General features: G+C 50.4%; 1 protein-coding gene across 8 annotated transcripts in view; it reads left to right on the top strand.

Moving 5' to 3' along the window:
* Nucleotides 1-13,032, top strand: part of DLGAP4 (DLG associated protein 4) — a 223,385-nt gene that overhangs the window by 136,896 nt on the left and 73,457 nt on the right. For 7 of the 8 annotated variants that reach the window (XM_055265148.2, XM_055265149.2, XM_055265145.2 and 4 more), the window contains 2 exons: nt 2,480-2,530; nt 6,466-6,706. In XM_055265148.2, coding sequence (XP_055121123.1) covers nt 2,480-2,530; nt 6,466-6,706 — 292 coding nt within the window. The remainder of the gene's footprint in view (nt 1-2,479; nt 2,531-6,465; nt 6,707-13,032) is intronic. The other variant, XM_055265146.2, reaches the window with a different exon arrangement.

Here is a 13,032-nt window from a genome sequence, read left to right as displayed (position 1 = left end):
GATTTAGCAGAGGAGGGTGGGCATTTCTATTTGGGGGCTGTTGAGAGGAATCAGTGGGATCATGAAGGCGGTGTGCTCAGCAGAGGGTAGCTGCCTTTCTGCTTATTATTAGCATCTTGTGTGACCTCCAGCAAGTGACTGCTCCACTTTAGACCTCTGTGCCCGCCTACTCAGGGGGCAGTTGTGCTCCCAGGCGCAGCCAGCCCTGCCTGTATCAGTGAGGAGCACGCTGTGCTGCACATTGAATTTGCATGCCACCCTCTCAAACATCAGCTCCTTGAGCACTTAACCACCCCTAGAGGTGGCCTTGTTATCCATATCCCCATTTCATAGGTGAGGCAACTGAGGCTCAGAGAGGTGAGGTCATCATGCAGCTAGGAGAAGACAAAGTTGGGCAGGGATCTGGGGCTGTTCAACCCAGACCTGGACCTCAGCTCCTGCCATGTACTCAGCACTTCAGGGTTTGCAAAGGGAGAACCAGCCAGGACTGAAAGGCACCCCCCATCGTGTGGATGGGGAGATGAGCCCCCCGAGAAGACAGACGCCTACTGGTAGTAGCAGTTAGGCAGTGGGGCAGCCAGGTGTGGGTCCAGCCTCCTCTCAGCAGGAACAGGCCACTGTGTGCAGGCCCAGGACCAGGGCTAGAGGACTCTTTAGAAGGCTTGGGACCCCGACTCCTCACAACTCCATTATTCCTGGCCTAGCCAAGCTCCTTCCCCAGCCCCTCAGACATGGGGAGGGGTAGAGTGCCCCAGCCCAGGGAGCTCCTGCCTCTGCCCCCCTCATCCAGACTCCACCAAGTCACACCTGAACAGCCATCCTCCAATCCATACTCAGTGGCCAGAGGGATAGCTGTCAAAGCCACACCCCTGCTCCAGACCCTCCCTTGGCTCCCACCTCCCCCTGAGGGAAAGCCAGAGTCCTTACTTGGACCTGTGAAGCCCTGTAAGACCTAGACCCTGCCTCCCTGTTGGACCCTGTCCCTTGCCCTGCTCCAGCCATGCCAGGCTTCTTTCTGCTCCTTATATACAAGTGTGCCATGTCATTCTGCTCCAGGCCCTCTGCATTTGCTGTTTCCTCTTCCAGGAGCTCTCTTCTCAAATCTTTGCACAGCTGGCTCCTCAGGTCTCGGCTCGAATGTCACTTCCTCAGAGAGGCTGCCTGTGATCGCTCTGTCTAAAGTAGCCCTCCCAGGCGCTGTCCCCTTACCCTGCTCTTCCCTTACCTTATCACTGCCTGGAACTAGAATCATTTGCTTATTTACTTAATGCTGTCTCCCTCTAAAAACTAGGATCTCCTGCGAGCGGAGGCCTTGCTGTCTTGTTCCCTGCAGTGTCCCCAGTGCCTGGCACAGTGCCTGGCACAGGGCAGATGCTCAGTAGGTGTTTGCTGAATGGACGGCATCCCTCCCTGTCTCTCCCATCCCACCACATTTTCTCGTCTCAGTCTTCCTGTCTGTGTCTGTCTCCGTCTTTCTCTCTCTGTTCCCTCTCCCCTCATTCACACTTTTCTCTGATTCTCTCCAGTGTGTCTCCATCTCCATGTCTCTCTCTGTGTCTGTCTGTCTCTCTACACATCCCATCTCCACCCCCACCTGGGCCTGGCACCCAGGACACCTTTGCCCTTTAACTACACAAAAAGGCTTATGAATCAGCCAGGCTGGGGGCCGCAGCAGGTCTCACCCACCACCTGCTGCCCAGTCCCAGTTCTCTTCTAGTCCAGGATCCTCTGACCCCTCACAGCCTCACCTCTAGAAGCTTGAGTGACCCAAGCCACATATTTGGCCCCAAAGTCAGAGATATTCTAGCCTGGGGAAGAGCAGGCTCTGGGCTCCATCCCTAATCTGTATCTCCAGGTGGGCTGCCTGCCAGATGAGAGGCAACAGACAGAGGATCCATGGTCCCAGGGGCTAGACCTAAAGAAGGACTTTTATTTATTTATTTTTTATTTATTTTATTTATTTTGAGACAGAGTTTCGCTCTTGTTGCCCAGGCTGGAGTGCAATGGTGCGATCCCAGCTCACCGCAACCTCCACCTCCCAGATTCAAGTGATTCTTCTGCCTCAGCCTCCCTAGTAGCTGGAATTATAGGCATGTGCCACCATGCCCGGCTAATTTTGTATTTTTAGTAGAGATGGGGTTTCTCCATATTGGTCAGGCTGGTCTCGAACTCCCAACCTCAGGTGATCCACCCGCCTTGGCCTCCCAAAGTGCTGGGATTACAGGCATGAGCCACTGTGTCCAGCCAAGAAGGACTTTTAAACAGCAGATTATAAGTCCTCAGTAATGCCCAGCCCCAGAAGGAGTGAGCCTCCCATCCCTGGAAGAAGCCAAGTAAGACCTCCTAGCAGCTGGGTCCCAGTCAGTCTGGGGAGGAGGTTAGACCAGCCAGCTTCAAGTTTCCTTGCAATTGACCCTGAATCCCCCACCCCAGCCCCAGCCCTGCTCCTCCCATAACCCTCACCCTCTCTTTCCTGCAGATTTTTGGACAGGCCTCCCTCATCCCCCAGTTGTTTGGCCATGAGCAGCAGGTCAGTATGTTTGCCCTTCTCTTCCACCCCAATCCCATAGTGTAGGCCTGGGTCTTAGGCCTGCCCTCTGAGTGGTCCCAGCACCCAGCCCAGGCTGGTACAAGCAGAGCCATCACCTGGAAAGCCACTTCCAATGGATGGTGTTGAGGCTCACATTGGTGTCCTGACCCTCCACTCCCTGCCCTTATTGCTTCACCTCTATGTGCTTCAGTTTCCTCCTTTTGAAAATGGGGAAGAATGAGCTAGGTGCTCTGGATAGGGCAAGAAATAACTCCAGGACTCCTGCCCTCCTCTCTCCTCCCGCAAAGCCTGGGTCAGGCCTGGGGAGGCTGTTTGAGTTGGACAGGTCAGGGGCTGGGGGCTGGTGATATTAGCTTCCAGGTCCCAGCCCCCAGATCCCTTGGCTTTTCTCCTTTCTAGAGCCCCAGTAGGACGTTTAAGGATGTTGGGGTGTTGGAGTGAGTGTGGAGACTTTCCAACTCCACACAGGTTGGCGAAGTTGTGCTGCTCATGGCACTTTCTGGCTGCCCTGAGGGCACCACCTCCCAGACACTCCTATCCTGCCCCTGGAAGTGGCCCTCTCCTCCCTCCCAGGCCAAAGACCAAAAACCAGGGGCAGGAAAGGTACTCTGAGATGAACCCCACTTTGTAGCCAGGAGTGGGTAAGGGACTTGTGCAAGGCCACATATCCCACAGGGGCAAAACTAGGACCAGACCTCCAGCTCCTGATTCCAGCCGTGGATGCCCCATGTGTCCCCCTCCCCCATGTCACAGGAGTTGTGTGTTCCTCCTGAACACATGATTCAAGAAGTTGTTTAAAGAGCCCACAGTTTGCCAAGCAACCTCTTCCTCATCCACCTTTAACAGGCGAGTGGTAAGGATGTGATGCGTTAACATATAAAGCCCCCAGGACAGTGCCCCCTACACGGTAAATCCTCAGTCATACACACACCAGCAGTGCTGACCAGCTGGCCTCCCCACCGACAGCTCAAGAGCATCTTAACCAACATTGACAGACTCCACAGAGCTACCTGTATTCGTGGGTAGAGGTTACTAGGTGCATACTCTCTTGGACTCTATCCTAAGCCTGTGATATGAATTCTCTCATTTCATCTTGACCACAGCCCTGTGAAATGGGGACTATAGCCCCATTTTATAGGTGGGGAACCTGAGACACAAAGCGATTAAGTGACTTGCCCACGTTCATATTGTGAGGAAACAATGGGCCAAGGGTTGGACCCCTGGCAGTCTAGTTCCAGAGCCATGTGGTTCCTGTGTGATCCCAAAGCAAGACCTAATACCCCTGGCAGTCACAAGGGTCTCTTCATAACTTCAGGCTGCAGTTTTGGAGGAGAAACACCTATCTCTTTAACACTCCTTCTGAGTGAATTTTGGGTATGCCACATGGCCTATATTTTATCAGTACTATACAGTAGAACTTTCTGTAATGATGGAAATGTTCTATAATCCACACTGGCCAATAAGGTAGCCACTAGCTATATGTGACTTTATTTATTTACTTATTTTTGAGATAGGGTCTCACTCTGTCACCCAGGCTGAGTGCAGCAGTGCAATCATGGCTCACTGCAGCCTCAACCTCCCAGGCCCAGGTGATCCTCCCACCTCAACCTCCCGAGTAGCTGGGACTACAGGCACGCACCACCATGCCTGGCTAATTTTTTATTAGAGACAGGGTCTCGCTATGTTGCCCAGGCTGGTCTCAAACTCCTGGACACAAGTGATCCTCCCACATGATCCCCCCCAAAAAGCTGGGATTACAGGCGTGAGCCACTGTGCCTGGCTTACCTGTGGTCTTGAGCAAGTCAAATGTGGCTCCTGTGACTATGGAACTTTATTTAATTTTAATCAAAGAAAAAATTTTTTTGAGACAGAGTCTCGTTTTATCACCCAGGCTGGAATGCAGTTGCCCAGTCTCGGCTCACTGCAACCTCCTCCTCTAGGGTTCAAGTAATTCTTCTGCCTCAGCCTCCTGAGTAGCTGGGACTACAGGCGTGTGGCACCATGCCCGGCTAATTTTTGTATTTTTAGTAGAGACGGGGTTTCACCATATTGGCCAGGCTGGTCTCAAACTCCTGACCTCGTGATCTGCTCGCCTCGGCCTCCCAAAGTGCTAGGATTACAGGCATGAGCCACCACGGCTGGCCTAATCAATTATTATTATTTTTTAATTTTTTTAGAGACAGGCTCTTGCTTTGTCCCCCAGGCTGGAGTGCAGTGTCACGATCATAGTTCACTGCAGCCTCGAACCCCTGGGCTCAAGTAACTGGGACTTGAGGTGCATGCTACCACACCTGGCTAATTTTTGTATTTTTATTTTTTAGAGCTGGGGGTCCCACTATGTTGCCCAGGCTGAATTTTAATTAATTTAAACCTAAATAGCCATACATGGCTCGTGGCTGCCATATTGAAATGCACAGATTTGGCCAGGCGCAGTGGCTCATGCCTGTAATCCCAGCACTTTGGGAGGCCGAGGCGGGCAGATCACAAGGTCAGGAGTTTGAGACCAGCCTGGCCAATATGGTGAAACCCCGTCTCTACTAAAAATACAAAAATTAGCCGGGCATGGTGCCACACGCCTGTAGTCCCAGCTACTCAGGAAGCTGAGGCAGAAGAATTACTTGAACCCGGGAGGCAGAGGTTGCAGTGAGCCGAGATCGCGCCACTGCACTCCAACCTGGGAGACAGAGTGAGATTCCATCTCAAAAAAATAAAAAAAGCACAGATTTAGACTTTTCCATCCACCCTCCAAATTGGGTGAACACCCATCTAGTTGTTTGACCTGATGCAGTCTCAGATGAGAACACGAGCACCTATTTCATGTAGATGAGGAGAAACTGACCCAGAGAAGATAGTGATGGCCTGAGGTTACACAGCTGGGTGGGACACAGCTGGCCCCAGGCCCAGATCAACCTTTTCCTCCACATGGTCAGTCAGCTTGTGCCCCCTCCCCCTCTGGCCCAGGCCAACCCCCAGGATGTCCACATCTTTGGCCAACTGACTCTCCAGCTTATCCTCTGTGGTCTTCAGGTACCAACATGGTCTGAGACATGGGTCAGATAGCCCTTCCAGAACCCTCAAAGAGTATGTGCATGGTGAGGCCCCTCAATGCTCACACCCTTGGCTTCAGATTTTCAGGGTCCTAGACAGTCATTTCTGGAGAAATACTTAGGAACCATCTACACAAAGTTGAACTAGATGCAAGAAAGCAAATAGCATACACATCACCATTTTCCATACTGTCCGTGGCAGACATCATTAACCAATCCTCACTGCAACTACCCTCACTCCAGTTTTATCTTCTCCCACCAGACAATTGCTTCAGCTTCATCTCTGACCTCTGCCTCCATTCCAGACCCCTTTCCTAACATCCATTCTGTATAACAGCGCTAGATTAATCTTCCTTAAATACATATTTGGAGTGTTGGTTCTGCCACTTCCTCACTGGGTACCCGTGGCAAGTGTCTTCCCCTCACTGACCCTTGGTTTCTTTCCTTGTAAAATAAAGGGATTGGACGATAGGATGGTAAATATCCAGCATACCTACTACCACCCCCATTCCAACATTCAGGACAGACATTGTTAATTGATTATAGACCTCTTTCATACTAAATTCAGATGTGACCTTAAAATCTATTAATCAGTGTGGACCCTGATTTTTATCACAGTTAATATCCTGAGATATTCCAACTTTGTCCCCATTATAGAGATGGGAAAATTGAAGCCCAGAGAGGTGGGGCTGTTTCTTTCTTAAGGGCTCCATCTGCCCATCCCATACCCTGAGTGAGATGAAGGGGGGGTGGGCTGAGGTCAGACCCCACAGACTGTCCAGCCCTGCCCTGAGTCCACCACCAAGAACCTCTCCCCCCAGGATGGGCAAGATAGCCAGGCCCTCATGCCTGCCTTTGCCTGGACAGGTACGGGAGGCAGAGCTGAGTGACCAGTATGAGGCGGCCTGCGAGTCAGCCTGCAGTGAAGCGGAGTCCACAGCGGCAGAGACGCTTGACTTGCCACTGCCCAGCTACTTCCGCTCCCGCAGCCACAGCTACCTGCGTGCCATCCAGGCAGGCTGCTCGCAGGAGGAGGACAGTGTCTCCCTGCAGTCCCTCTCCCCACCGCCCAGTACCGGCAGCCTCAGCAATAGTCGCACGCTTCCGAGTGAGTACTGTGATGAAGGAAGGGTTTTTTTCTTTTCAAGGGGACCCTAAGGACCATGTGTGGTGGGTCAGCCTGGGAGGATACAGGGAGGAATCTGTCTCGGGCTGGCCCACACCAGGGGGATGGTTGGGAGCAAAAACAGGAGGCCTTGGAGCTGAACTTCCAGCCAATTGGCCACTGGAACTCAAATGGAGGTCCCAGAGGCAGATGCCACCCCTGGGGGGTGTGGGAGGTATTGGAGGGGCTGGAGCTTGTGGGGTACTTGGTTGCTCCTTGGCTTAGAGCAGCCACCTGCTATAGTCAGGGCTTACTGAAGCTTGACCTGCCTCTTGGAATTAGTTCAGGTAGGCAAACCTGTAGGGGAGGTTGGAACCTGCAGAGAAGCCTGCAGTGAGGGTGGGGTCTGCACTGAGCCTTCTCAAAGGGATGTGTTTGCAGGCTTCTCTCATATACACAATCAGGGAATACCTTCTGGATTCTTGGGTGTTCTGTTTTTGTTGTTGTTGTTGTTGAGACAGAGTCTCACTCCGTACCCAGGCTGGAGTGCAGTGGCAAGATCTTGCCTAACTGCAACCTCTGCCTCCCAGGTTCAAGCAATTATCGTTCTTCAGCCTCCCAAGTAGCTGGAATTACAGGCACGTGCAACCATGCCTGGCTAATTTTTGTATTTTTAATAGAGACGGGATTTTACCATGTTGGCCAGGCCGATCGTGAACTTCTGACCTCAAGGGATCTGCTCATCGTGGCCTCCCAAAGCGCTGGGATTATAGGTGTGAGCCACTATGCCTGGCCCTGGATTCTTGTTCTAAATCATCTGAAGATAACCCATATGTGATCAGAGAAAAAAGGGGACCCTGTGTAACTGAGCAAGCCATGAAATAATAGAAAATTGCATGTTCTCACTCATAAGTGGGAGGTAAACAATGAGAACACATGGACACAGAGGGGAACATCACACACCAGGGCCTATCGGGGGGTGGTGGGAGACAAGGGGAGGGAGAGCATTAGGACAAATACCTAATGCATGTGGTGTTTAAAACCTAGATGATGGGTTGATAGATGCAGCAAACCACCATGGCACATGTATACCTTATTAAGTATTATTAAGATGGTCAAAAACAAAAACAAAAAGACATAATAGAAAAGTAGCTGGGCATAGTGGCTCACGCCTATAATCCCAACACTTTGGGAGGCCGAGAGAGATCACTTGAGCCTAGGAGTTGGAGACCAGCCTGGGCAACATGATGAAACCCGGACTCTAAAAAAATAAAAAATTTGCTGGTCGGGTTGGCATATACCTGTGGTCCTCGCTACTCAGGAGGCTGAAGCAGGAGGGTCATCTGAGCCCATGAGATCAAAGGTGAAGTGAGCTGTGTTCACACCACTGCATTTCAGCCTAGGAGACAGAGCGAGACGTTGTCTCAAAATAATAATAATAGAAAATCAAAACCAAGGAAAAACAGCACAATTTGTTGTTTATCAATAGTAGAGAGAGGTTTGAGCTTACTCTGGCAATCTAGTTCTCCTTCCTGAGCCTCCGTTTCTCCATGTATAAATTGAGGGCATAAGCCAGACTCCAGGGAGCTCTTAGGGAGATGAAACAAGACTGTGCATAGGACATGTTTAGGCAGGGACTTGCTTGTGGTAGGAGCTTGGTAAGTAGTAGCCGTTATTATTGATTCTCAGACTTGACTCTGAGCTTCCTGAAAATCAAAAGCAATTGGGGGCCAGGCATGGTGGCTCATGCCTGTAATCCCAGCACTTTGGGAAGCCAAGGTGGGCAGATCACTTGAGGTCAGGAGTTCAAGACCAGCCTGACCAACATGGTGAAACCCCATCTCTACTAAACATACAAAAATTACCTGGGTGTGGTGGTGCGCACCTGTAGTTCTAGCTACTCGGGAGGCTGAGGTATGAGAATCGCTTGAACCCGGGAGGTGGAGGTTGCAATGAGCCAAGATTGAGCCACTGCGCTCCAGCCTGGGTGACAGAGCAAGACGTTGTCTCAAAGAAAAAAAAAAAGCAATTGGGGTTGGATTGTCTTAGGAAGAGAGGCACTGGTTCAAGTGCTCAACTGGTGTTTGATGTAAATAAATGTCTTCTCTGCTCCTTGTTCACCTCTGTCTGTTTCTAGTTCCTCCACTTGGGAAGGGATGGTAGCCAGGGAGGTGTCGTCTGGCATCGGGACTCTCTGATGCCACATGCTGGCTCTTTCTCCCACCCTGCAGGGTCCCCAGTGCCGTCTTTCCCGGCATGGGCAATCTTCCTTCACCTCACTGTTTCTTATTCCCTGTCAGCTTCTCCATCTGGCAGTCTGCCTCCTCCCCACTGAGCTTCTTTCTGCTAGGGCACCTGGCCCTGCTAGTCAGGCATCTTGGGTAGAATCCTCTGAAGACAACTCTAGCCGTACTTTCCCTCTTGGTGACCACTTAATGTATTTGAAAACAAGGGCCTTTGCCTTATGGGACTCTGAAAGTATAGACTAGTCTGCTACAGCCTCTGAAAGTACAGACTGGTCCACTATAGCCTTCCTTCTAGTCCTGCTGTTACCGGTAGCCCTGCCAGCCTCTCCACCTTCAAGGTCTCCAAACAGGAGCTGAGGCCCAGGTTCTGTGGCCTTCAAATCCAGAAGAGCTCTCCCAGGCTGTCCCAGGCACTCTGCTACGGTTCCAAAGGGGCCATGGGTGAAGGATAACATCCCCCATATCCTCACACCCATGCGAAGTTCTCTAAGCATGAAGTGGGCCTGGAGGGATAGACAGCACCCCTAGCAATTCTCTTCAGATAAACCATCCCTCACCAGTTTTTCCGACCCCAGTCACTCATGAATGGACTGAAGATAGGGGATGGGCTACATGTCCCAATACTGCCTGGGTCCCTGTATTGGTCAGCTCTTGCTACAATTATGCTGCATAACGAACAACCACAAAATCAGTGTAATACAACAATTCACATTTATTTCTTGCTCCCAAGTTTGCCAGCTGGGACAGTTCTGCTCCACATGTCTTTCATCCTCCTCCTGGGACCAAAGGGTCCTCCTGGGATCAGTGGTCTAGCCAGGGCATGTTCTCCCTATGGTAATGGCAGAAGACAGAAGAGCAAGCCTAATTAACCAAACAAGCACATTTCAAGGCCTCTGCTCATGTCACACCTGCTAACATCCTATTGGCTAACATAAGTCATATGACTGAGCTCATAGAAAAGGGATGGAGAAGTACCTGCTCACCTTTGTGTAGGAAACTATATTCATATGGCAAAGGGTGTGGCCACAGGGAGAGGTAAAGAATCAGGGTGTGGGTGGGCGTGGTGGCTCACGCCTCTAATCCCAGCACTTTGGGAGGCCAAGGCAGGTGGATCACTTGAGGCCAGGAGTTTGAGACCAGCCTGGCCAACGTGGCGAAACCCCGTCTCTGTTGAAAATACAAAAATTAGCCAGGCGTGGTGGTGCCTGCCTATAATTCCAGCTACTCTGGAGGCTGAGACAGGAGAATCGCTTAAACCCAGGAGGTGGAGGTTGCAGTGAGCCAAGATCGCACCGTTGCACTCCAGCCTGGGCAACAAAAGTGAGACTCCGTCTCAAAAAAAAAAAAAAAAATCAGGGTCAACAATTCTATGTTCCATGATCCACTGGCTTGGCTGTATTTACTCATGCCCTTCCCACGTAGAAAACGTTTATTCCCAAGACCCCCAAAAGTCTGATCCAATCATGAGATTGGATCGGACTCTTATGATCTCTGTCAGGTCTTGATGTGGCTTCTGTCGAACAATTGACTTTTAATTTTTTAAATAAACTACTTATCTATCCCGCAGTCCAACCCTCCCCAACCACACAGCATACACTGGTGAAACAGGGACAGGATAACTGCAGTTAACACTCCTGTTCAGAAAAGGGGAAAGTGGAGATTCAGAGACTTACTGATCCATGGCAGTTCTGAAGTCCTTCTGAGCAACTGTTGGGCGAATGCATTGAGATTTGTTGATTAGGTACAAGTTCTCCCTGGGATTGATTTTCCAGTCTACTGTTCTCCACAGCTCTTGGTTCTGCTCTCTGAAAGCCCTTCCTTCTCCAGCATTTGTGGCCACTTCTAAAGAGAACTTGGAGAATATAGCCTTGGGGAGTGGAACACCTTTCTTAGCTTGCTTCCTTCCTAAAGAAAGTTAGGGAGCTAGATATCTTTTGCATCTTGAATGGTCTTACTCCCTTTAGCCTAAGCTGGTCAATCTTACCCATGCACCTACCTCAAACATTTGATGAGTTTTCTATGTGTTTGATTCCATGTAACTTCAAGTGCCAAAAGCCATACCCGTAATCGTTTTTGAGTCATGCCTCTCTCTTGACTTGATGCCTACTTTGGGCTTCTGTGGGACCATGCCCTTAAGCTTTCTGTAGGCCCTTTTGAACAGATAATAGCATCTGCTACTGGGTATCTTGATTGATTGATTGATTGATTGAGACAGAGTCTCGCTCTCTGTTGCCCAGGCTGGAGTGCAGTGGCACGATCTCGGCTCACTGCAACATCTACCTCCCAGGTTCAAGCGATTCTCATGCCTCAGCCTCCCAAGTAGCTGGGACTACAGGCGTGTGCCACCATGCCTGGCTAATTTTTGTATTTTTAGTAGAGACAGGGTTTCACCATGTTGGCCAGGCTAGTGTCAAACTCCTGACCTCAAGTGATCCACCCGCCTCGGCCTCACAAAGTGCTGGGATTACAGGTGTGAGCCACCACGCCTGGCTCTACTATTTTTAGAGTGTTAATAAGAGATATTATAACCACACCTTGATTTGATCCTGTCTACATACAGCATCTTAACTGGCCATGACCTTGGTTTGATCTTTGCCCTGAGGCTGTATCCTTTTTTTTTTTTTTTTCTTTTTTTTGAGTTTCGCTCTTGTTGCCCAGGCTGGAGTGCAATGGCGCGATCTCAGTTCATCGCAACCTCCACCTCCTGGATTCAAGCGATTCTCCTGCCTCAGCCTCCCAAGTAGCTGGGATTACAGGCATGCACCACCATGCCCAGCTAATTTTGTATTTTTAGTAGAGACAGGGTTTCTTCATGTTGGTCAGGTTGGTCTCAAACTCCTGACCTCAGGTGATCTGCCTGCCTCGGCCTCCCAAAGTGCTGGAATTACAGGTATGAGCCGCCGTGCCCAACGAGGCTGTATCTTAATTTGAGAATGGTTTACTGTCTGGAGGGGCTGGAGTTGACAAATTTCTTTTCCAACTAAGCAAGTTCTGGTCTCCTTCCCTTTCCTCTAAACACTCCTTGAAGATCGGCTATTTTTTACTTTTTTAGACAGGATCTCCATGTGTTACCCAGGCATGGGTGCAGTGGCATGGTCATAGCTCACCATAGCCTCGACCTCCCAGGCTCAAGCGATCCTCCTGCCTCAGCCTCCCAAGTAGCTGGGACCAGAGTCATGCAGTACCATGCCTGAGTAAATTTCTTGTAGAGATGGGGTCTCCTTATGTTCTACCAGGCTGGTTTTGAACTCCTGGGCTCAAGTGATCCTCCCACCTTGGCCTTCTAAAGTACTGGGATTACAGGTGTGAGCCACGGCACTTGGCCTAGCTATTTCTTTTGAGTTCCTCCTTTTCTTGTAAATCTTTTTTTTTTTTTTTTTTTTTTTTTAGACAGAGTCTTGCTCTGTTGTCCAGGCTGAAGTGCAGGATCTCGACTCACTGTAATCTCCACTTCCTGAGTTCAAGCCATTCTCCTGCCTTAGCCTCCCAAGTAGATGGGATTACAGGCATGTGCCACCACACCCAGCTAACTTTCGAATTTTTAGTAAAGGTGGGGTTTCATCATGTTCGCTACGCTGGTCTTGAATGTCTGACCTCAGGTGATCTGCCCACTTCAGTCTCCCAAAGTGCTGGGATTACAGGCGTGAGCCACTGCACTTGGCCTTTTTCTTGTGTAAGTCTTTTTTTTTTTTTTTTTTTTTGAGACAGAGTCTCCCTCTATCACTCAGGCTGGAGTGCAATGGCACGATCTCGACTCACCGCAACCTCTGCCTCCCAGGTTCAAGCCATTCTCCTGCCTCAGCCTCCCAAGTATCTGGGACTGCAGGTATGCGCCACCATGCCTGGCTAATTTTTGTATTTTTAGTAGAGACGGGGTTTCACCATGTTGGCCAGGCTGGTCTCAGGCTCCTGACCTCAAGTGATTTGCCTGCCCTGGCCTCCCAAAGTGCTGGGATTACAGGCGTGAGCCACCACGCCTGGCCCCTTTGTCTTGTAAGTCTTTAACAAATGCAGCCAAAAGGAACAAGCTCAGGCCGGGTACAGTGCTGAGCATGGTGCTATAATCCCAGCACTGTAGGGAGG

The sequence above is a fragment of the Symphalangus syndactylus genome, chromosome 24 (assembly GCF_028878055.3).
Source record: "Symphalangus syndactylus isolate Jambi chromosome 24, NHGRI_mSymSyn1-v2.1_pri, whole genome shotgun sequence".
Taxonomy (NCBI): Eukaryota; Metazoa; Chordata; class Mammalia; order Primates; family Hylobatidae; genus Symphalangus; species Symphalangus syndactylus.
Note: the sequence above shows the minus strand (reverse complement) of the source record. Positions and strands in the feature narration are given on the sequence as shown.